The 25,994-nt window shown below is 40.1% G+C and overlaps 1 protein-coding gene across 1 annotated transcript; it reads right to left on the reverse strand.

Moving 5' to 3' along the window:
* Positions 1 to 25,786, reverse strand: HTRA3 (HtrA serine peptidase 3). The gene is made up of 9 exons (XM_040064237.2): positions 25,360 to 25,786; positions 16,986 to 17,085; positions 15,088 to 15,310; positions 14,244 to 14,438; positions 11,152 to 11,184; positions 10,391 to 10,502; positions 4,013 to 4,061; positions 2,230 to 2,325; positions 1 to 999 (listed from the first exon to the last, which is right to left on the reverse strand). Exons 1-9 carry the CDS (start codon positions 25,781 to 25,783, stop codon positions 834 to 836), a joined length of 1,398 nt encoding a protein of 465 aa, XP_039920171.1. The 5' UTR covers positions 25,784 to 25,786; the 3' UTR covers positions 1 to 833.
* Positions 25,787 to 25,994: the final 208 nt, after the last annotated feature.

Below are 25,994 nucleotides of genomic sequence, written 5' to 3' on the forward strand. Positions count from 1 at the left end.
CATCAACAGATTATTTGTGTAAACTTTAATCTCCTTACAGTAGAAACATACACAGTCAAAGCCAAAAGTAGTGTAACAATTTTACAGCAAAGCTTACTAGTAAAAATGCAAAACAAGTTTGTATCAAATTCTTAAAAAACTGTGCACTTTCTCAAATTTAATTTTGTTCAGCACATGGTTTTGATTTATATATAAGGCATTAATTCTATAAGAATCATTTACTATATTCCAAAAATCGCATGACCTAGGTGTAACACTCTATAGCCTGATACCATTTTTGTTCCTTTCAATATTTACAGATTTCATCTACCTGCATCGACATGGAGCACAGAAGCACTAAGAACAAATACAAGCTTCGCCAATAATAGGTTCACATTAAAAAAGTTACATGAAAAGAAAAAAAAAACCAACAAAACTCAATTTTGCATTGCAATAGCTTGAGTCTGCTGCAGCCATGACTGTAGTTAAAGAATAATTCTCCCTTTCACATACTTCCCCACTTCCAGTAGTATTTGGATCTTTCAACATGCAGAACTGAATCTGCTCAGCACCTGCAGGTGCAAGAAGTGAGACCCATTTCTACCAGCTACCCAAAATTTGTTTTTCCTCCTCCTCCCCAGAACAAAGTTCTTAAGTTTCTTTGAAATTGAAATCTTCTATAAATGGCATCTTTGAAGTCATTCTAGCTACTATGTACAGAAATGGCTCAGGCAATTAAGTTAGTCCACCTTGTCATTAGTCAACAGGAAATATAATTACTGTAGCTGTAAAGGAGGTATCTAGTGTTCCAGAATATGTGAGTTTAATTATGGTGAGAGTTTCCTCAGTTCTATTTACATGACAACTTCAGGCTCAATGTTAAATAGCAAGTCATCATTTCCTCTTCGAACTTCAAGTAGTAGAGGTGATTCATTCATCACAGCCTCTTGCAGGTCACTGGAAGTCATCAAAGGACGCCCATTGACTTTCACAATAATATCTCCATCTTGGATCCCTCCTCTGCAAAGACAAGAAAATGGCAGTAAGGATGCATTCTATGCAAAGGAAAAGTACAAAGGCTATTTACCACCTCTTGTGCAAATGCAACACATTTTCACTTGTTTTAGTCTCCACTGAAGGGAAATTCCAGTCTTCTGACTGTGAAAGAATAACAGGTAGCACTTGCTAAATGCAAAATAAGGCTCAGGTTATTTCACTGAGGATTTCCTTCTTAAACAACAAAAACAATTTTCTCAGATCTTCTACAAAACTACAGCAAGTGAGAAACAGAAAAGGCTTTTATCTATTATTAATTCACTTTACTCAGTCCATTTGTGAGACCATGTCTTTGTGCCACCAGTATGTATTTCAAGAACTGAAAATTTAAACCTAAGATTTTCATGACAAGTGCACCAGCTAAAGTATTGAGAAATTATTTCTCTCTTTCTGTTCAAATGCAATCCTGAATAGCTGATTACTTTTGCTTTTGATTTTCCTAAATTTTTTTTTAGAAATATTTATTTATTTTGCAGCTGTTCCATAGAATAGTCTCTTCCTTTCAGGTTAAGCACTGTCTCAGATAGCTCTGATAGTGCCTTATGTAGATACTATTCTGTTTCCTGCTTAAACTTAATCCAAGTTTCTGTTTACTGATATTCAACATACTTCACAAAACTCCTCAAATTAGTTCGTTGTATTTGGGGTGTTATTTTTATTTGCATACTGTTAGTGTTTCATAATGTCATTAAGGGTTTTAGTGAGGTGGGTGGCAGTCTTTTACTAAGTGACAGGACAAGAAGAATTTGCCTTAAGTTGTCTGAGGGGAAGTTTAGATTGGAAAATAGGAAAAATTCCTTCACAGGAAGGGTTTTCAAAAATGGCAAGAGGTTGCCAAGCAAAGTGCTGGTGTCACCGTCCCTGGAGGTATTTAACAGATGGGCAGAAGTGGCACTTAGGGACAGGGTTTACTGCTGGTCTTGGCAGTTCTGAGTTAATGGTTGGACTTGATGATCTTAAGGGTCATTTCCAATCTAAATGATCCCATGATTTAAACAGTTCTGAGATACTTAATTTTTGTAGAGGTGAGCAGACCTTAACGCAAATATTTTAAACCTAAAGGAACAATTTTTAATTGTTTAAAAACAGATCAAGCCTGGTATGAGAAAATACTTGAATATAAAAAGAAATATTACCTTCTAGCATCTCTTTGGAGGTTTATTTGTGGTGAAGAAAATAATATGCTCTACCTACCTATGAGAGGGTGAGTTTGGAACAACTTCGTGTACATAAATTCCACTTCTGACATCAGGAAAATCAGCATTACTGTGCTTCAGTTCCTCCACCAAGCTAAAAGAAGAACAAAGTTAGAGAGAATTTTATTGCACTATAAAAGCATATAAATATTCTTATTTATTTAAGCTTTTTGTGACAAAAAGAAAGAGTCTTAACAATTAATCATTTGCTGGTTGTTCTGCAATGAAAATGTAGGGCATTTGAACTTGGATTGAAACAAATTACACAGATTTTTAGGGAGGCAAAACTCCTTAACTGTGCAAAGCATGCTAAATTTAATGGTCTTGCACATCCCCTGCAAGAATCTGACTTTGGCTCTTTGTAGCAGTAGCACAGGGGGCCTTGCTCATGAGCACAACAGGAGCACTTTCAGGGACAAAAGGTTTTTCTGAAGAAAGAATTAATGCCGGTGACAGGGCAGAAATTTGCTAACTTTTTGTTTCTTTTATTTTGCAAGTCATTCTTAATTTGCCTTTATCTAGAACAATAGAGTTTTTGATAACTCCAGAGGGAAGACAGATCAGAGCTGGAAATGGAAACTTCAGTTTCCTCAAGCTGTCATCAGCAATTTTTCACTTTCTAAAGAAAGAAGAGAGGCACCCACTGCAAAATAGAGCCTCAACAAACATCCCTTCATTTCAGAGATGATGACATTATTTCACGTCTGTGTACAGAGTGCGTTAAAACCCATTTCTAGAAAGATTATAAACCAAGGATGCATTACCGGGCTGTCTGCCCTGAAAGCCTGGGGTCCCACAGAAGGAAAACAAGCCAAAATGGCTACACAGCTTCTCTTCATTTGATTTGGTATAAAGGAAGCAAACAATGGAATAATTAAAGCAAACACAACAAGGAAGTGGTCTTTTTCTGAAAACAGGCCTGCAGACATCTTACACGGCTTTCTTAGATGCTCCAAAAGCAGTAAAATCCCACATCTCTCACAATTATGCAGAGAAACATTCTGAGTTTCTCTCCATCAGTGGTGTTAATGTCATTACACTGATTCATTCCAGCTGAGGATCTGACCCTTCAGGGAGGACTGCAGGAGTGTAACTCAAGAAAAAATGATGGCTTTACTACAACCCCAGCTGGAAATTGTCTGGTTTAATTTTGTAGTCTATTGCCACATTGGAAACATGCCTACTGCTGGGAAAGAGCATCAACATAAGAGCCCTCCTTTGTTATCCAAGAATATATCTAGGTAATGGTAAGACACAAAGAAATTCAAGAGGGAAAACACAGTAAGGAGCCAGAGGAGGGTGTCCATTTCTGGCTTTGTTAACACGGAGGAACAAAGCTTTAGTTTGGCTCTTTAGCAGCTCTTTCTAGTTAGTGGTTAGGCACCAAACCTCACACCATATTTCTTCCACTGACACTGATAAACCACCACCAAATCCTCTATCAGCTGATCCATTATTGGCACTCAGAGTCACCTGAAAGCACTATTTTGTTTAAATGTCACCTAAAACGTGGTGTAACTTCAAGTGTCCTTGTCAAGAACCAAAATCTGTATTCAGGCTATTTCTATTTTCCCTCAGCTATCACCAGGACATCCACCACTATGAGTATTTAGAGAATTTCCAGGTCTCAGACTATCATTTAAATGTCTGCAGATTTCCTAGGAGCCAATGCCTACATCTGGATCTCTGGAGATTTGTAACAAGAGATGAATGAAGTTCTGAACCACTACTGACCACACCCTGTGTGCATGAACATACAATTACCCTCCTGAGATACTTACGCAGGTGTTATTGTCAACATTCTGATGCCAATGAAACGTTTCTTCCCATCTGAAAGGAACACAGAGGATATTTAAGAAATTGGGGCAAACACTGGAAAAAATAACTGCTTTGATGACCCCAAAAAATCTGAAAATTAAAACAGAATGTATCAGATTTTAACAAAACTAAACAAAATCACAACATCTGCACTAAAGCTTTTTTTTTTTAATTAGCCTTGGTCAACAGAATGACAATCCCCCTCCCTGTAACTAAGGCTAAGAAAGAAAGCTCATTTACACTCCATAGGAGCTTTTCCTTCAGGAAATTGCTGCGATCTAGTATCACATGAATTCAGTAAATGGAAAATTTCATAACCAACTACCATTCAATCTGAAACCGGTCAAGACCATTTAATCATATGATGTTCTCATTAAAATGTAGAAATGGAATATAAACACATTTAAATTTCCACTTTTCAGAGAAAGGGCAAAAAGACTCACCCTGATTATAATGCAAATGGCTTGTTATTTCTACCCCAAAGAATAAAAGGAAGATAAAAAAAAAACCCCAAAACATGTAGACCTTTGCCAAAATGATCACAAAAATACTCGGAGGGCTGAAGCACCTCTGCTATGAAGATAGGCTGAGGGAGTTGGGGTTGTTCAGCCTAGAAAAGAGAAGGCTCCAGAGACACCTTAATAAGGTCTTCTAGTATTTAAAGGGGGCTTATAAGACAGGACAAAGGGTAATGATTTCAAACTAAAAGAGGGTAGATTGGCAGTAGGTACCAGGAAGAATTTTTTATCATGAGAGTGGTAACACATTGGAACATGCTGCCCGGAGAAGTGGTAGATGCCCCAGCTGTCAACACTCAAGGTCAGGTTAGATGGGGCTGTGAGCAACCTGATGTAATAAAAGGTGTTCCCTGATCAGCACAGAGGGGTTGGACTAGATGATCTTTAAAGGCAGCTTCCAATAGAAACTATTCTATAATTCACCAGGATTCTGTGGAATTTTAAAGGGTGAGAAGTCACTCCTTTAGGAAGAACACCACATTTCTGAAGTTGGCTTTTAGTAAGTCATGATATTGCACAGCTGTCTTATGAAAAAAATGCAGTTTGATGACTTCCTGAAGTGAGTGCTGCAGTACTCAGTTACATCCGGCATGAAACAACATTTCCCCTTACGCGTTCCAGCACAACGACTTCACAAGCTCTTTGAGTTTCTCCAGGTTCTCATATGAGGAAAAGGGAATGTACACAGTCTTCTCTAGCTCTTATTCTTTCCAGGAAAAATACTCCCAAATAAAGGACTTAGTTCTGAATATTACACATGCCAAAAATTACCACTGTGGTCACTGAAAATTCTGACTACTAAACACTGGATCTACTATACTCTGAAAAATCTTGCATCCATAACTGTCATCCCTATCTTGCCCTGAAATGTTTGGCTCTCCTCTATTTTAAAGTAAAACTAGCAAGATCAAAATCAGCTATAGTAAGTGCATCAAGAAGTTCAGTTGCTCAAATCTGAAGAGCTTTGGGCATGACCATGAACTAGCCCATGGTGCTCCTCCAGTCCCCATGGAAGAAATGTAATTTTACAATTTTTAAAAATATTCAGACATGATAATTCTCCCACCTGAAATTAATTCCCTTGTCCATGCAATGCCGACAGTTAAATAATGAAATTCCCTTCATAAGATGAGTGACAGCATCTCTGGTGACAGTTTTCTCACTGTATTAAACAATTTGATGCTGGTCATTGTCTGTGAGGCAGAAATTTGCAGAAACACAAAGATATTCCAGAGCCTGGAATAGGCTTGTTAGGAATGTTTACGTGATTGAAAAATGAAAATTAAAGAGGAGACAGAAGAAACTGACTTGGAAGAAATAGAACGGCAAGAATGAAAAACCACAGGAGAAATTACATGAGTGATAAAGGGAATTACTTCCCCAGTGGCTAACGATATATGTAAACATAAAGCTTTAGGGAAAAAAATAAATCTCACAACTACAGACTTATTCCTCACCAAAATTCTAATTCTACCTTCAACTTTGGGCAGGTCAAAGTATTATTTCACTCCTGTTCACACACTGAAATTCAAAAAGGCCCTCTGCCCTCTCTCTGCAGTAAGTTTGCTATACTGCAAATAGTAATTCATACTGTAAGAGTAGCAGGCTATTGTGTAAAGTAAAACTAAAAACTATGAGCCATGGGTTACTTCAGCAGCAGAGTATACACTCCTCTCTTTCCCCTCTCCAGACATTTCGTGTGTCAGAATACAAGTAAAAACAATTCAGTCTTTTTGTTTGATAAAAGTCCATTCCACTGAATTTAACCCAAGTCAAACACCTTCAACAAAACCCAAAGTTTTCAGCAACAATGATTAGTGGGAATATAATTGCCCATCTTATTTGAAGCAACAGCAGAGACTGAACAGGCACAGACAACCAGTAGAAGTGTTTTATCATTATTCCCTAAGCATAGGCATGGTGATGTTGGGACTAAATCACGATGGCAGAATAGCATGTGGTACCTGGAACTACCACTGTCATATTACATCTGCTCTGTGAATAGAAAGTCTCAAAACCAGTCATTCTGGCTACTTGTGAAATCATGAGGCAAGAGAAAAAATAATTAGGAGAACTGGAAGAGAGTGATGTCAAAAATCTAAGGAGCACATCACAAGGGCACGGTCCCAGCAACAGTTAAAGTAAGGTTCATAGCTTAAAAGAATCATATTTAGCAAATGTGAAACCATTGTGGCTTAAAGCTGGAGCACAGCACAGAAGAGAAAGGCTCAAATATCATCTCATTTTTGTAAACACCAGGCCAAGTTAAACACTGATTCCAGAGGTACAAAGTCAAGCAAACCAGCCTCAACCACGAGTTTAAACTTAAATCTGCTTAGTATTAATAGAAAGTCACAAACAGCTGACCCCAAGCACCTAGAAGCAGTTCACTCTTCACAGAAATTTCTGTTCCACAGTAAGGAAAGCACTTGCCTTACTGTTAATTTATTGATGCTTGCAACACTAGAGATACAAATCAGACAGTTAAATACCAGTTGGAGACAGAAATGTCTATCACTTATTAACTGCAGAAAAAAGAACTGATAAATCCAAATTAAGGGGTCATGTACTCAAACTTCTATGGGCTTGAGTAACTCTGGTACAAAATTATACCCTACACAGCTGACTTCAGTGGGGCCAGGATATCACCAGGTCTTCAGAGTGAAGAAATGAATCCTGCACTTCTGACTCAAGTGCCAAGCAAAACTACTTTTCTGCTAATTCCTTTTGCACCTATCTCATCTTGCAGATTACATGAGCAAAACAGCTCAAGCCTATAAATGCTGGACTGTGTGCAGTGATCCTTTCATATAAACTGCATAGCTGAATTTGATCAGTGATCTGAATCCATACTCAGCAAGGCTCCTAAGCAACCCTCATGGCTTCTGGTAACTATTATGAGTAATAATCATTCAAATACAAAGGTAAGAATATTGTTTCAACACAACTAATGCAAGGTCCTGGGGATGTAAAATGAGGATTCATGTAAATGAGTTTTTGGGTATGGCCAATGCAGAGCTCCCCCATCTCCCCTCGCCCATCTGAAACAAAGTTTATTCACTTTTCTGCTCACACTGCATTAGAGCCCACACTGACCTTTTAGGATGGATTTTCTCTTTAATATTTTGTCAAATTGCTGACTTACTGACTTCCACTTTAAAGCGTCTGTGTGTAAAAGACTTTCTAGTTTTACCGTTCTGCTCAAGTCTAAACTAGGAATAGATAGAGCTAAAACCAAAATGGAGAAATTCCTAAAAAAAGAATAAAATGAAAAAATTAAAAAAAAAAATTTAAAAAAACCAAAATCAATCAATGCTTAAGTATGCAGTTAACTTCCAGATGTAAACACAGAATACACAGCTGGTTAAAACTGACATACAGATGAAGACACTTAACTTCATGCAGCAATTTAAGACTTCCTACTATAAAAGGACATTAACCTTATTACTGGTAACCCCAAAATTAGCAAAGGCTTTCAGACTATTCAACAGACAAACATCTCTATGAAGGCTGTGGTAAATCTTTGGTCAAAAATACATTAGGTGCTATTATATATTACCAATACATTAGATAATACAGAATTCATAGATAACAATCAGTGGAAATTCTTCATTCAAATGACACCCTCCCCTTTTCCCCTGCTCTCCACTCCTGTTCTTTAATAGAACAGATAATTGCAGTTATATATAATGAATGAGATTTAAAAAAATATATGCCTCCAATATAAAACAGCTATCTGATCAACTGAGATTCAAAAGACTAAGGTCCAGCTTTTTAAACAATTGAGTATCTACCATGCCAGAATACATCTGGAAAGAGTGGTATCCTAAGGGAACATTATCATCTTCAGGAAATATGACATTAAGAGTAAAATAGTAATACACATAAACTTCTTTCTATGACTTAATTGTACAATAAGGGAGTATCCCACTGAAACTACTGAAACATAACTGGATGAAAACATGCCTAAAATTCTGCTTACATAAATTCATTATTCCAAAAAATAGCGACTGTATAACAAACCTGGGAACTATTACTAAAGGCATAAAAAATGCAAATTAAGTCTCAAATATGTAGTGAAAATATCTCCTAGAAACGTTCTCCATGCATCAAGGGCTTTAACTTAATTCTGCCATAGCAAAATTATATTCCAGAGAAGCAAAAGGAAAAAAAAAAAAAAAAAATTTGCCTGTGCCCCAGGATATTTGAAGCAGTGACAGTCATACTGACACTAAGAAAAAGTGTGAATCCTTTTGATTAGGGCATTATGTGGCATTATTAAAAAAAAAAATCTGTATGTTACAATCACGGTATAAACTCGAATCTTTCACCATTTTTTCTTAGGGCTTTTCCTCGGGCAAAGCTGTCTCTGGGCCCTTGGCTGGGCTCATCATTCTGTGGAGGTAAAGGTGCCTGAAGAAGCAAGGTGACTGATCTCAGTGTGACATCTCAAAGCTTCACTGGCTTTGCAGGCCCAGTTACCAAAAGATGGTGAGCTCTGCACAAGGCTTGAGTTCATGCCTCCAGGCCAGGCCTGCAGGCTGAGCCATTCCTCCTCCCTGGATGAGGACAAGCAGTTTGGTTCTAAAGAATAACACCACTAATGAGACACCTGCTTGTTTCAGACATCAACAGCAAGTTAGCAACCAGGGCAAAAAAATAAGGTTTTTTGACATGTTGACTGAAACAAAACTATGTCAGCTACTTTAAAATGCACTTCTCAGCATATAATTAACCACCTTTTTTTTTCATCTACTCCTCCCCCTCCCTCCAAATCAACAGCGAAAGTAATATAATTTGTGGAGTTCAGGAAAACACAGGTGAGGGGACCCATCAGGTTTGTGATGCCCTCATATATACAAGCAGATGCATCACTTTAAAACTGCTGACTAAGGTAAGTTTCTGAAATAACAGTATCTGAGAGGACAATGATGTAGGGAAACAATCCTGGCATCACGAACTGGATGAACTCAGGAGAAGACAAGATTAATAACAAAAAGATCCAAGAGAAGAAGCAGCAGCAGCCAACACTCGTGGTAAAAGATGAGTAGTAGGGTGTGGATAAATTGGCAAGTGAAAGAATAAGGAAGGTTTGGCCTAGATGCAATATTACTAGATCAGCTTTGGCTGTGCAGCCTCTAGTATGACCTCCAGAACAGGGTGACAGATATGGTGCAGGCATGTAAAAAAGTCTACAGTACTGCAGTTGTCATTGCCAATATACTTAGATTTATATGCTCTCTGGTGCAGAAGTCTTTCTTTCTTTTTGCTTCTCTCCCATATTCCCATGTATTTCTTTACAAATTAGTAACAGCCCTTCTTCCACCAGGGCCTGAGAGTCTGTCACAGTATCTGATTGTATAGCACTGACATACGTGACCATGATAAAATATAGGTCAGGTTCTGTGGACTACACCCACCTGTGGACAGGTGCTTAAAAAGTTACCTTATTTTCTACAGTATATTTTAATTTTTTTGCTTGGACAATAAATGAAAAGAGGATAATGAAACTCCTTAAACAAGCAATCATCTATTCTCAAGCATATTTGAGACAGTGATGATTCATCTATGTCCTCACTATTCCCAGAGGCCCTATTTTCCATATTTATACAGATACTGTCTGACCTTTTGGGGGGGTGTGAGTAATAAAAAGTCTCTCCCACTTCTGAGAGATTGTTTTCTACTTCCCAGTATGTGATGCTCTATAATGGAAAAGGATGCTGCTCCTTTCAGTAATAGGATCCAAGACTCATGTCTTCTGGCACTTCACCTGGGTGAGGATAATAATTGGAAGATGCCAATTATATTTCCTGCAGACCTTACCTTTACTTTTGTCGTGTGACTCTGTGAGAAACTGAGTGATACGGTCTGAAGGAATAGCAAAAGAAATTCCAGCTGTGACCTTCAAGGTGTTAATCCCAATCACTTCACCATCCTATTGAGAGACAACACCCAATTAAATTTGTTCCTAAGTACAGGATTCAGATAGTATTTCACGTTAAAAGCTGGTATGAGAAATTTCAGAGTGTTGTAATCACTCAAGAAATAAACACTACTTATAAGGGAGGATCTGGGCTTTGATTCACGATCCATTTCACGTTTAACTGTGATGGCCAGAAAGATTACAGTACAGTGTGTTCATCCAAGGTCCACCCCAGAACTCAGCAAGAGATTCCCTCTGCCAAGTGGACAGTGGAATCTCTACTACCACTACAGTCTCAAGTCACTGACCTGCAAAACCAGTGCTGATTTAAAGCAATCTCCTTTGAGAGAGTTGTGTGGATTAACCAGGACCCATCTCTGTTGTGCATTCCAGGTTTCACAGTGAGCATAACTGCTCCTTCCATAGCCCATATTCCTCACTGCTATGTAAAATCTTCTGTGCTCAGTGGGGAAATGTTTTCCTGTGATACGTGAACTGAGACTTAATTTGCATATTCTGCATTAGCTTCAGACTGTCTACCATTAGCTAAATGAATGGAAGTTGGAATGACCTATGACTTTCTAAAAGAACATTCTCCCACTAACTTGAAACTAGCTTTTGAAACAAAACCAACCAACAAAACCAAGCCACATGAACTTACCAGATTAACTAGAGGTCCTCCAGAGTTGCCATACTGTAAAAATGACATAAGGGAGCAATAAATTAATACTTCACTGCTGGAAATGCAATTCTCATTACAAACAGTACTTATTTTATAAGTGAATGAAAGAGAGGAGGTCATTTCTTAGGCAGCACTGACAGACACAATATTGACCACAGAAGATTATATGTAGGTCTTACCCTACCTCTTCACTCCTCTCATGATTATAGGTTTCTTTCTTTCCAGAAACAGGCCTTAAGTTAGGAGCCACTCCAAATAGGCAGACCCTAAGTTTAAGACATTGAACAGCTAAAACGAGTATTTTGATCCTTCCAAAGCCTGTCAGAACAAGGTTTTGCAATAACTAATTGTTTTTTAAAGCTATACTTCAGTGAGGTGCTTGTACAGTTTTTGTTCTATTCAACACTTTGGTTTGTAACACTATCAGTCTCTCATTCTCCACTGGAGCAGAACACAGTGCTTTACGTATTTAATCACAGCATAGTGCTACGAGGTAGCTACTACACAAGGATTAATTTAGTAACCACAGACACATATGCCTCTCTGGAGAAGGCAGAGAGAAGCTCTGAGCAGCCCAAAATTACCTAATAACTAATGGCCTTTAAAGGAAACATGCAACAGGACCACAGGATATGAGAGCTGGGGAATTTGCTTGTCCATCTTCATGCTGGCTCAAGAGCTTGTTTTTGAGTGAGGCCAGGGTTTTCAAGCAGGTTTGCAAAACAGCCAAGAGCAGCAACTTACCACTCAAAAGAAACAAAAGCAAAGTGATGTATGACAGAAAAGTGAGACGCAAACTGTTCACACTTAGATAGCACTGGGCAAATCTTTTAGATTCTTAGGGGAATAAAACAAACATTAAAGTTTATAAAAGAGCTTCAAAGTTCAAATTTAAACAAATAGATCAGTTCCTTATATTGTATCTCTCCAGTGACCGGAGGCTGCACACTGGATTTTATGTCTGACTGGCACAAAGAAACCAGGATAATGATTTTTCAGCCTTGCTCAGCACATCTCATTCACTTGTCTTCTGCTTGAAGGACGTGAAAGACCTTCAGCACATGCAATATAGCTCCATTTAGAACCTTATGGCCCTGTTTTCTCCTGTCCTATGCTACTGCTGTCCCAGCACTTCTCAAAAGGCAGCTGCATGCACATTCCTGCAGGAAAGTCTTGGATGAGCCACAGGAATGCTCTGAACAGACCAACTCTCAAACTCCTCCCATTCTCAGGAGAAAACGAGTGCATTAGCTAAGCACAAAGCATCCTTATGCCAGGGACCATCTTCATATTTTTTGCTCTCAGATGGCAAAGCAATTCAAACTTAGTGTCATTTTCCTCACCTCATCTGCTATCACTCTTCCTTTGGTCCAGCATTGTCTGGCACACTCTGCTACCCCTGTCTAAACCTGCTCATTAGCTTTGGAGGGCAGCAAATGTCTAGTGTCTAAGTACATACACAAGGAAGGTGCCTGAGCTTGAAAAATGTGTACAGGCAAGAAGTCAAGAATCCCATGTTCTAATTCCGCCTCCACCACCAGTTCAGTGTGTGCTCCCAACTAACCCCATCTTGCCTAAATTTTCCTTATTCTCCTTGCACAGCTGAAGAGAGTAATTCCAATTAAATGTCTGGAAAGGTTCAGCTTTCAGATCATACCAAAGCTTTTTGAAAAAGCTCACTTTTATGTCATATCTTAGCATAAAAAATAATTACCCTCTTTTTTCCTCCCCATACAATTTATATCAAAAAGTCTGTGACAATAACCATTTGTAAAGCACTTTTTGTGTGTAAAACACTCAGCATCATTTCTTTTTTATGTCAAATTTTACATTAATTTCCAACAAATAAATCCTGAAAATATTTTCCTTTCAATGTGCAACAGATTTAAGGCACAAAATTTCAGGTCATTTTCCACCTCAGATATGTGTGTGGTGCTCTTTTTAGAAGTAGTACAAGCCAAACACACACCCAAGGACCTCAGTTAAGCTCTTTGGATCACTCCAAGCTGCTCTGAAGGAACATTATTTTAATGTATTTCTATATAACATGCAATGCTAGGAACCTTAGCTTCAAACTGTACCTCAAACCTTGTTATTGTACACTTTGATTTTTGTTTCGATTATGTGATGTGCAAAGGGAAAGCAAGAACAGAAACAAAACCCCCCTGTCCTCTCCTTCTGTTCTTACCTGAGTGTCCTGCCACTAAACTGAAGCACATACTCTCAATATGACCACTCTATCTGGTTCTAATGGATGGAGATGAAAGAAATTTTGGCTCTATTCTACAGCTTCCTTGACCAGAGCAACTCAGCAAGAAGAGAGAGAAATGTTTTGATTTACTGCTGGTTGATATGGATGCCTTAAGTTTTAGCTTTCATGTTTTCCAGATTCTGTACTGCATTGGTATATAACTCTGAACTTCATACAAAGTGTTAGCAAGTTCTCCTCACAGTATAGTTAGACAAAACAATCCTTTCCCAGCCTGAGAACCAAGGACAACGTTACAGCTTCAGGCCCAAAAAGTGCAAACAACAGTGAATTCAGGGGAGCAAACTGGGAGGATGGGACTTGATAACCTGAAGCTGCAATTGGACAATTAACCCCAATATGTAAATGGACCAGAACTTATAAAAGTATGAGAACATGTGACCCATCATCCATCTTGGGTGTAGCCATGGCTGGGCTCTTGTAGTGCCCCAGGTGTATCCTTAGTATCCTTAGAAGGCCTTTTTAATAGATACATACTTTATTCCTTTAACACCATCTAGCCTCCATTCTAGGCAGCCTCTCAAGGCATCAATACAACCATGTTACTGCATGAGATTTACAAAATTAAAAGGGTCTGACTTATGCAGCATCCTCACAAGCAACCTCAAAGGGAGAACTTCTATTTGTCATGCCCTTCGCGACACTGCCTGAACACAACTTACAGACACTGCATAGACTTTTAAAAAGGAAGAGTTCCACTGACATTAAACAAAGCTGCTTGTATTTAGTGGATTCATCTCTCAGGGCAGGCAAAGGTGGGGACGAACTGTGAAGTGAAACTCATCACACGCCTCATGCTTACATTAATAATAGCATCTGTCTGAATGTAATCCATGTCTGAGTCTCGCAGGCCCAGCTCTTTGCCGTCTCGCTGAGCAGTGCTGACAATTCCTGTTGTCACAGTGTTCTGTAAGGCAAATGGACTTCCAATTGCCACCACAAACTCTCCCGGCCTCAGGTCAGCAGAGTGTCCCAGTAACAATACTGGTAGTTTTTTCTTCAGTAAACACAGAGAGAAAAAAATAAGCATTAGTTCGTACCTGAAATAACCTGATTGCAAAGATGAAAAACTAGCAAAAAGTTAGGAACAAACAATTTCCATTACATTAATGGAAGAGGCACTCGCTATCATATACCCAAAACTTATGCTAGGAGGGTTGCTGTTCTAAACAGTCTTCAAAAACAACTATCTGTAGTTCCTTGCAATTTCATGGAGAAAAAAGGGCACCAAAATTTCCCTGTTTTCCAGCAGATTGTTCCCTCCTCCTAGAAACAGCATACAAACCAACCGTTGACCAGGTGTGGACTGCCACTCTCTGCATTATGCCCCACCTTGCAGTCCATGCTTACTGGCACAAAACTTAGATTACCCTGGGTGTTTAGGTAAAGATAGCAGAATTTTGCCACATATTAAATGAGCGGCATGTTTTTCTTCTTCATTGTTTTTTACAGCTTCTAGCACAGAAGACGAATTAATTTAATTCCAAGGTAATGAAAAATGTCCAGGCCTGTATTTCATTATATTTTTTTGCTTTCCACAGATATTTCTAAGGAATCCTTAAACATGTATTCTAGTCAATCACTTTACAAAGTGAAACTGAAATAGAGTTCGCAAATAAAGTCATCCTTGTGTTTATGTCACTCACCTTAGGGTGAATCTTAATTGTTGCAATGTCAGATTTCTTGTCAATGTCTTTAATGGTCGCTTCATAGGTATCTCCATTCTGGAGCTGTACCTTCAGTTGTTGTCTCCCTGATATTGCATTTGTGCTTGACACCACGTGGGCATTGGTCAAAATTAAACCAGAATCAGACATAATAAACCCAGATCCACTGGAAAGGGGGACATTTCGACCAAAGAGAGGGTGCCTGTACAAAAAGCAAGCAATTCTGTGTCATAAGGGAAAACCAACTTAAGAGAAGATTATATTAGACATTTACCACCTTTCACCCTGAAAATTAAATTTTAAAAGAAATTACAAAGAAAGGATCCCTTCCTGAAAATTGTGACTGGGTTTAGTCAGTCAGGGAGATAGAACTGAGGTTTACAGATAATCAGCAGGGACCTTTGCCTTTGGTTTCCAATTCTGTCTTTATAGAGCTCCTTGCACAGATGATAGGTGACAAAAAAGGAAGGAGAAGGAGCCCATCTGATCCCATGGTTAACAGTTCTATACTGGAAGAGAACAGTGACAGGAAATAATAAAGCTGAAAAATGAACTGATCATCTAATGGGAAGAGGGGAAAGAGGAACCTTGCAGCTAGACAGAGGCATAAAGGAAGAGACAAGGTCTAAGGGGACGATGAAGCACAAGTGCAGACTGGGTGGAAAAAGCATGTCTGGAAACCAAAACTACTGGGAATGTGAAAGAAAAAATGAAGAACAGTAACAATGGTAAAACTTAGTGGGAAACAATGTGCTGCAATACAGACAGGTAAATCACTTCATGAACTGTTAAAGGCATTACGAATTTTCTCTGTGAACAACTGCTGCAATGACCTTAGGAACACGAAGTGCCTGCGTAGCAGAAGATGAGAAAAGGCCCAGAAAGTCTTTCTTCCATTACATGGTCCTGGTTAGGATCTTATTTGAAAGTTCTGGGCTATTTAGCAGTAAACAATTGGAGCAAATCCCAGGAAAACATAGTATCAAAATCAGCACCCAGCAAGCTGCTGGTCAAACATTTACTTACAGGGAAAGAACAAAAAAAATCTAAACTACATATGCAAAGATCTTAAGCATTTTCAGCTGTAACATCCTCTCAAAGGACCAATCACCACGTGCATAAAACTACATCTCCTGATATACTTGATTATCTTGATTTTACATATTAAAAAAGCCTACAAAATCCTCCAAGAAATTCTTTTATCTGTGAAAATTTAGAGGACTTCAAGAAGAAAGGTATTCACATAATGGAGTACATACAATATTTGCAGTAATCTGTTCTGACAGCAGATTGTTCTGAAGACTCATTTAAACCTCCCAGGTTGTTTTGAGCACTCAGCACTGATCTTGCCACCTCAGCTCCAGAATACTGGCAATGTTCTGGTCAAGAAATTTAGTACATCTCTTTCCTATCAGAAGTGTTTAGATAGGTTACATCTCCTTGACATTCTACCTCTTAATGCTCCTCCCACCAAAATAAAACTATCTCTCATTCAAAGTTGAAAAAGTAACAACAAGCTATTTTTTCCAGCTTACTATATGAATATGTATATATATATATTTTACATATGTGTGTGTGTGTATGTATTTAAACTGACATAACAAATACAGTCCAATAAGCAAAGCATTTTAGTGAAGGCTGAATATACCTCCAAGAGAGATAGACTTATTTTAGGGTAGACAGTACATTTTGTATAGTACTGTAAGCCCATTAGAATAGATCTCCTGAACAGGAACAAAACACACAAATGTGTGGTTCTCTGGAGAAATGGGTCTATGGTAGTGTTTTAGAATATTTTGTGAACATCACAAATTCCAAAGGAAAGTTACTACACTTTATTAAACAATGTAACTAAAACAAAGAATTGAAAGTGTTACCTGAGAAAAAGTTCAATGTGTACAACTGCAGGTGCAATCTTTTCCACCACGTCAGCTATGAAGTTGAATTTGTATCTTGGGCTGCTGGACTGTAGGTGACCTATACTAGCAGAAAGAATTGGATATGTTAATAAGAGAATACATTTTTTTTATCAAGTAGGCAAGATGAACCTGCCTTGAACTGGTTGCCTCTTCTAGAAATTAGAAGTTTCCAAACAGTACTAGAAAAGGAATCAAAGTCATTAAAGATTGTTCAAAACTTACCTAGCACTCTGCATGATCCTGAGAAAATTAAACATCAGCATCACTTAGCTCTAAGTTCTATTCTTTGGAAGCCTACAAACTCTGCTTTGAGCATCTTTCTGAGGACAGCTACTTGTTATTATCCAAGACATAATACCCAAGACATCACAAGATAGGTCAGGCTAGAAAGGACCTTAGGATGTCTCTAGTTCTACCTCCTGCTCAAAGCTGCATCAGCTACAAAGGGAAAGAGAGCTGGGACTTGTAAAACTCCAAGGGTGGACACTCCAGAAGCTGCCTGGGAAACTTGTCCCACTGTTTCCCTGTCCCCTGAGGTATAAGTTTTTCTTAAATCGAGTCTGAACTTGTTGAGCTCGTGTTCTAACTCATGCCCCTTGTCTCTCATCCATACAGAGGTTATGCACCTCTGTATGGATCTGGCACACAGGGAGGTTGTTCTCATGTCCTCCTGAAGCTTTCTCTTCCCAAGCCTGGACAAGCCCTCAGTTTCTCCCCACAAGAGATATGTCCAGTTCCCCCCAACTATCCTCACGACCTTCTGAACTTACTCCAGTTTGTCAATACCTTTCTTGTATTGAGGGATCCAAAACTGGATGCAGCATACCAGATATGGTCCAACAATTGCTGAGTAACACTTCTACAGAATTTCAGAGCCACAATTACAACTTAAGTTCTAATTGTTTAACTAGACACATTAGAAACTTGTTTTAAATTACAACCTTTTCACCTGAAACTTTTTTGCAAATTTATATTTAAGCTGTCACATGCAGCTGGGTCTAGCAATAGATTACTAAAATATCTGACAAAAGCCAGTATGGTGCTGCATTAAACAGCACTACATGCAGCATTCATTAAGAGTGAATATAATAGTGTGAAATTAAGATCTTAAAGTGGGGGGAAGAAGCCCACAGCATCCTGGCTTCTATCATCACAACATCCCAAAGGAAGAGCACTGCTTGTGCTAAATGTCATATTCTCTGCAGTCCCTGATACACGGAGCTGTATCACCACACATGTAAAGCATATGACAGGTGATGTATCATCACACTCAAATAGCAATCATTTGTGTTCACAGCCTGAAGATTTAAAATTAACTGTGAGATCTACCAAAGGGAGCAAATGAGTTGAAGAAACCAGATCAAGAAGATTAGGAATTTCTTTACAGAAGTCCGCAAGTTCTTTATCCTGTTACTGCACAAGGGATTTACTTCTGAATGGAAAGAAACCCTGCTTAAACTTAGCAAGCTAGATTTATGTGATACCGAATAAACAAAAGGAACAGCTTGGCAGGACCAGATTCAGTCTATTTTTCTATGTACACTCTCACTCACTCTGAAAAATCCCTCCAGCCCATTGAATGTGCTTGTTTTAGTGCTTAGTTTAAAAGAGACACCGCAAACAGGAATCACAGAGGATAGTCAAACGTAAGCACAATATACTGTTATTTATTTTGCTTACAAGGCCACTGAAGAGTTATCTTACCTTCAGTTCCCAAGCAGCTTGCCTGATTATGCAGTATATCCTTTGAAGTCTACTGACATGACTTTGAACACTTGCCTACAGAGCAAGTGCTCACTGACAGGATATAACACTGCCATCACGTTTATCTTAACAGACATGACCATGCATCAGTGAAAGGCAGCTGATAAACTGGCACAGAACTGTGATGAATGCAGCCTTTCAGCTGGTGTAAATCAGCATAGCTCTGTGTGAGTCAGGACAACTAAGTCCATTTGCATCTTCTAAGCGCTCAACTGTTCTGCCCAGGCCAAAGGGATACAGCACTGTACGTGGCCAAAAGCACAGGAAGATGCCTGCCAAAAACCTCAGGTCTGGACCACTCCTGACCAGCCACCAGGCAAACATCATGGGTGGCAGCGGCTTTCCACATAGGATTTGGGGGAGGCAGAGAGAAATTATCTGAAAGAGGTAGTGGATGAAACATGAAAAAAGGTGAAGAAAATAAAATGCAGCAATACAGAGAGGAGACTAAAGCTGCAACAATGCTTGTCTTCTTTTCATAACACAGTGAAAACATTTCTGTCTAAGCAAAAGCCTGGAACCTCCGTCCTGGGGTTGGAAGACAAGAATGCTCAAACTTGAAAGAAAACCCAAATCTGCAGCAATATTAAAGGGAAATCTGAAACAAAGGAGGATCAAGAATAACAGACACTCAAGCTTTGTATAAAAGGTGTGCCTGAAGATCTGCACTGATCAGAGACGAGCTGTTTTTCCTCTTGTCTGGTGGGGACCAAACAACTGGTGAAAACTGACTTGTAAAGCTGAGATGCTTTCATAGAACTTGATCTTCCTTGACTCATTTTCTGCAAGCTGGCAGTGATGAGAACCTTTAAACACTTCATATAAAGTGCCAGGAACTCAAATTATGGATGTGGAAGACGTAACTGCACATTCACATTTACTCCTACACATGCAGCACTGTTAAGTGAACTGAAGTGTTAGTTATTATTAACAGCATTTTAGCGCATAATTATTAAATTGATGGTTTTCATCAGAAGTTCTCAATATACTTCAAAAGGGAGGAACTGAAGCCTAGGAAACTGAAGAGGGAAGCAAAATCCAACACAGAGTATATTGTATAATGTCACCCTGAATACAAGTGTTATAACTGTAGAGGTAGAATCTATCTTTTAATTTGCATTAGTTGGTAGACACTAGCGGCTGCCACTGACCTTACAAAAAGAAAAAGTTAAATATGTATCTCCCCCCTCCATAGTCCTGCTGCCTTGTGGAGCCCCACACAGCCCTCAGATCTCTGCTGCCCTGAGCAGGTAACAGCTCTGAGCTCACAGCACCCTTGTGAATTTTGACCCATTGACCCTCAGAGATTTGCCATGTAGTTTTTCAAAAGTCTCTCAATAATGTGCATTATTTTCCATGTTATTACTGAGTGTTCAAAATAATCTCACATTAAATTAAAATCTAATTTTTCCTGGCAAAAAGACACAATTTAATCCAATTAGCCATCTGTTGCATAACCGAGATTTCAAAGGTGCTGCAACCAGGTTGTATTTGAAACAAAACCAAATTTATACTATATGAGTCCTTAGCTGTCTGTGCACTTCTTAGTCAAAAAAACTAGATTTCCCCAATTTGCTTCATAGCTACAAATCAACCAGATTTTTGACAGCCTTGACCTTTGAGCCTATCATTTCAACTGAGTGATTCGATCTTCAGCTCTCCAGCTCCTCTCACTGAACACTCAAAATTCAGATTTCAATGTAAGTGCATAAACTGGAGCTAAAGATTTTCAGCCTATTTTCTAAAATGTGATCTTATGTTTCCAATTTTATGGGCTCCAACTACACTGAATTTAAATGCCTAAAGCTAAGTGCTGTTCAGGTAGAAGTAGTTTTATTATCAGTTTAAGATTTTTCCTGGATAGTGATGTTAGCTACAGGCTATGGGTTCACTCAACAGTGGTTTATTTACTTTCTTGCAGAGACAATAGACCCACTTCAATCTCATTAACACTGCTGTAAACCAGGAACAATGCCAACAAATATGTAGAGTTAACCTAGTATGAAGAGAATTAACTGGGGAAAAAAAAAAAAAAAATCAGCAGAAATAATCATTATAATCCCACTGAAGACGATAAAACCAGACCAATTTACATCTGCAAAAGACTGAACATTTCTGAAAATCTGCCAACTTAGTCCCTTGTGGAATTAAATCAAATCACATTCACTGCTTTCTTAAAGACATTAAAATCCCCAATTTTAATCCATGTATTAAATTCCACAATTTTATATTCATTAAGAATTTGTGACCCATTTTTTATGGCTGTTTCCCCATCCCCCTTTTAAAACCAGCTTCAGAAAAGATCTGTGCATTCAGCAAAATTATTATGTCTAAGGGAGGACTGCAACCTGGCAGATCTGATCACCAGGGATAAACACTGTCCCTACTGTGCTTTCATGGAAAGAAATGAAAGACAAATAAAAGATTATAAAGTCTCTGCTTAAAAAACAGAAACATCTGCTGGAAACATAGGTTCATGGGCAGCTTTTCTGATGAATTCAGCATTAAGCTCAAGTTGCATAGCTGTGCACTGACCATAAAACCTTGGTGAGTTTAATGCCACATTATGGTTCAGGCAACTTATTTATACAATGGATGTCTACCGTGCACAGATGAAAACAATCTGGTGAACCAACACCAAAGTGGCTTTCTTATGCAATGCTGTAATCACAAGGGCCAGACAGAGACAGACTGGCACAACACTTCTAGCACAGACACCACACTGACTTTACATGATTGTTATTCCTCCCTTCCAAGTGACCCTCATGAGCAGATGCAACAAGAATATCCCTTTCCTGTTACCTACCCTCTACAGAGTGAAGTGCTCTACTCTGAATTGTATACCAAATACTGTACACTGTCCATCCTCACCTGCAGTAACTCAAACCAACTCAGGCATAAGGAAAACAAGCAGTACAGGAATGTGACCAAAGTTTGTGTTTTCAGCTAATACCTTTCAGTACATTTCCCTAAATACAGCTGCAGGCAGATTTAAGGCTTTCATGACAAAAACACCAGCAGGAGACTTCTATCCCTTACTGGGCCAGCTTCTCAGAAACACAAGTAATCACACACTCAGTTGTCCTCTGTATCTTCAAGGTTATATACAGGCACACTCCAAACATCCCAGGTAGAACTGTGTGCAATAAGCCTGCACTGTTGAAACCGTTTCAAACATTCTCTTATGTGGTGGAACCAGACACACTTTTAGGAAAGTGAACTTTTAGGCTTGTATCTTGTAAGGATCTGACAGACTTGGGCAAGTCTTAACATCATGACCCCTTTCTGAGAGTGACTACAGGTTAACAGCACAGAGGACAGTAAATGGTGAGTGTCAAGTCCAGCCTCAAATGTTTTCTAATTAAGCTTTTTATTTTCTTTGTTTCATTGACAAAAGAGCAGCTGTATTTAAAAAAAAAAAAAAAAAAAAAGTTTTATTGCCTCCATATCTTAGGTATGAAAATACAAATCTTTTGACATTTAAACTCTCTTCACAGAAGCTATTTGCAAAATAACCTTGCAGGGAATTTAACTATACTAAGTTGTACTGAGAGATCAAACCCAGTCCTTTGTTCAAGAAACAAGTACATTGACTGTAGATGGCAGGTGACCAAGTGAATTCTTTGAGTGAGATGTTTGACATCTTAGCAGACTGATATGTGGCATTGTTAAAACTTACATTGCTGCCCTGCAAAACAGGGCTCTGTAAGAATAGATCTTAGATTACAGAGGTTGTTCTGCATAAGTATTTCTTTCATTACTTACATGCTAGCTTGTAATAGCTTGTCGTTATCACAGTAGGTGACAGAAGACGGAAAAAAACCCCAGCTGCTTCACAATATATTCCCATATATAAAGGTAACTAGTGTTGAAAAAAGTATTTAAAAAAAACCCCAAAACAGTATTTGTAGCAGGGAGTTTAACTTCGCTCAGGATTTCTACAGATTGCTCCTATTAGTATCTCTGAGAAGCCTCTGGGCAGTGGCATATTGTAGAGCATCAGATATGGAGCTTCTGGACTTCCAAGCAGTACACACCCCATTTAGCACACTGTGTGTAGAACTTGCAATTTGGTGTGGTGCTCTTCAACCTAATCCAGGACTTCAGCAAGGGAAAAAACATTCTAAATTCTGTTAATTTTTCTATTATCACTCAGGAACCCTGGCCAGCTCATCCCTCCTTTCCTTCCTGCATCCTTTACTACCCATGTTTCATGCATCCCTATTCACCAGACTGCTATCACTAGGAAACCACAGCTAAGTTTCTCAATCTGTCTGGGTTTATCACAGCCAGAATCCAACTCAGCATCCACATAAGCAACTGAAAAAGGAGAGAAGCAGACATTTCAGGAGCTACTTTGGGCCTATGCATGTTCTAAATAGGGCCCAAATCATACTATGTGAGGTTTCTGTTATCCAAGATTGTTTTAATATATGGATGGTTAAGTAAAACTGCATTTACTTCATAACTAGCTTATCCCTTCAAACTCTGAGTCATCTGAGGCCAGGCAAGAAGAGGAGAAAGAGAAATTTGACAGCAATTTTAAACTGTCAACTTTCTTCCAAGCCTTTCATTACAGTCATTGCATGTTATTGTTTAAAAACAAACAAACAAACAAAAAAATACCATAATTGAGTTCTATTCCTGGCTCAACCACCAACTTAGTCTGACCTTGGGCAAGACGCTCGGTTTCTTTCAGCTTCAGTTTGTGCAGCTGTAGAACTGAATAAAAAAATTTAAGTCTTAACAGAGAAACAGATGCTTCATCTAAGTTGAGGTTTTCTGAGGCAAAAAACATTAAAGCCAAAATAAAGTGAACACTAAAATAGTTGCTTGGGGAAAAAAAAAAAAAAATCCTCTTCCTCACAGCTCCAAATTCCTAAGCCTATTAACATTAGATTCAGGAGGATTCTTTAAAGAAAATGTCATATATACCAAATGCCAAGCACTCAGCAAGCCCTCACATGCAGGCTAGTTCACTCATTTTGGTTAAATATTTTGATTATTTCACATGGATCAGTTTCAACCAAGTTTTAGGAGTACTGAAGTTAACAGATGCTGATGTGAAAAGATACACGCAAAAAACAATTTATAAGTACAAAATACTGGAGAGATTGAACACTGCCGCTTCAACTGGCATGTGGAACAATTCTTGGCTCTGACAAAATACTCTGAAAGGAACTCCAGGAATATAATTTGAATATCCTCCCTCTATGAACTCATTTAGCTTTTCCAAAGATCAGGATACATATGAAAGATTCCCCTGCTCACAGAAAGGTTACAACAGCAGCCCTTTTCCTTCTGAACCATCCCAATCATTTTGGTTAGGTTGCTGTGAATAAACAGGATGGTTAGAGGTTCACCTGACATAATGGAAACACTAATGCATTATTTAAAACTCCATTAAGCATTAAACTTCTCTTTCCAGGAACTCTATGGGAAGGGTAGCAGAAGCAAACCCTTAAAATAATGTATCAGTAAGTATGTAGAAAGATACTGCCAGCATTAACACTTCCATAAAGAGACATATTTTAATATTAAAAGGAAATTACTGGCTTAAGAGATTACTAAACTTTCCTAAGTTAAATCACCAAGCCTGAAGCTGTGATAGCATATCACGGGATCTGAGCAAATGCCTCAACACTTTACAACCAGAGGATCATTTGATAGCCTGAGTATCGATATTTTACACTATTAAAGGAGGCGGGGTTTTTTGTGGTTTTTTGTTTTTGTTTTTTTTTTGGGTTTTTTTTTTTTTTTTTGTGTTGGTTGGTTGGTTGGTTGGGGTTTTTTTGTTGTTGTTTTTGGTGCCCCCCCCCCCCCCCCCCCCCCCCAATTTAGTGCTCCTGAAGACTACAAAATGCTTTGGTGAAGAAAGCAAACCAGGCAAAAGTTTTAGATAGTTTATCTAATACTCAGAGCTTTTTCTGCCCTGACAGGCTTTTGGAGGCGTTTCCCGGTTCGCCTGTCGGGTCAATCTGATGAACGCCTGGATCACAGCCAGGGACGGTCCCGGAGCTCAGGTGCTCCCCGCTCTGTGCGGCCCTGCTGCGGGTGATGCCCCCAGCAGCGCGGCCGTCACTGCCCGTGCGGGGAGCGAAGGGGGCACAGGCAGGACGGGAGCGGGCTCGTACCGCTGCCCTGTCTCCAGAAGAGGCCACGGCTGAGGACGTGGCCGCTGCCCTGCCCCGGCAGCCGAGTGACCTCCACCAAACTCGCTCCCGACAGGGGAGCGAGTCCGCCTCTTGTCCCAGGAGCGCTGCGGCAGCGACCTGCACCTCACCGAGGCATCCTCAGCCATGCTGCCGAGGGAAACCTTCCCAAACCCCAGCCCAAGCTCACGCTGAGAGCATCGAGAAGTTTTGCTGTTCAGAAAGCACCTGAGCATCCATTCCGCACACCACCGGTGTCATTAGCAGCTAGGTGAGGTGCCACGTCCTTGGAGGTTTTTAGAGTCCCTAGAGCCACCCAGTTTCCCAGGCCACTGAAAATCGTGACCTTCTTTACCCTGGAAGCCAGGTCTCCCACCCCACCCCCGGCCCCGCGGCAGGTCCCACCATGCTCCTACCCGATTCACAGGCTCCCTTCTGGACCTGGGCGACGGCGGGCAGCCCGTGCTGCAGCGCCTTGCGGCTCACCGCCTTCAGCTGGCAGATGTTGTCGTAGGTCCGGCCGTCGCTGCCGCACACCTGGGCGCTCAGTTTGCACTGGCAGACGCCCTTGGCGAAGCGCTTGCCCATGGGGTAGCGGCAGTCGAGGCTGTCCCCGCAGGGCGGGTCCTCCTTGCGGCCGCAGGAGTCCCCCTCGCCCGCGGCGCAGATGAGGCAGCAGCCGCAGCGGTCGGGGACGTAGCCGCTGGGGCAGCTGGGGCTGGGGCACTTGGAGACATCGCAGCGGGCCGGGCACTTGGCGCGGGCGAGCGAGAGCTCCGCGGCGTGCGGGCCGGCGCTGAGGGACAGCAGGAGCAGCGCGCTCAGCAGCGACACCCGCATCCTCGGCGGGGACGGCGGCGGCGGAGCGCGGGGTGCTAGCCCGTCCGGCCCCGGGGCAGGAGGCGCGAAGGTGCGATCGCGGCGAGGGAAAGCGGGCTTTATGCACACTCGAGCAGGACAGCGTTCTGCCCCGGGCAGCGCTTCTGCAGGCCGAGCGGGACGGCGCAGCGGGCGGAGGGCAGCAGGCCGGAGCAGGCCGCGGTGTCACGGC

Source organism: Hirundo rustica, chromosome 5 (assembly GCF_015227805.2).
Source record: "Hirundo rustica isolate bHirRus1 chromosome 5, bHirRus1.pri.v3, whole genome shotgun sequence".
Classification (NCBI taxonomy): domain Eukaryota; kingdom Metazoa; phylum Chordata; class Aves; order Passeriformes; family Hirundinidae; genus Hirundo; species Hirundo rustica.

Coding starts and splice junctions, on each gene's coding strand:
- HTRA3 (XM_040064237.2), bottom strand. CDS start 25,783: ATGCGGGTGTCGCTGCTGAGCGCGCTGCTCCTGCTGTCCCTCAGCGCC. Junction 15,311..16,985: donor CACATTGAACTTTTTCTCAG/GTAACACTTTCA, acceptor CTTTTTGTACAG/GCACCCTCTCTTTGGTCGAA. Junction 4,062..10,390: donor GTCACACGACAAAAGTAAAG/GTAAGGTCTGCA, acceptor TGTTCCTTTCAG/ATGGGAAGAAACGTTTCATT.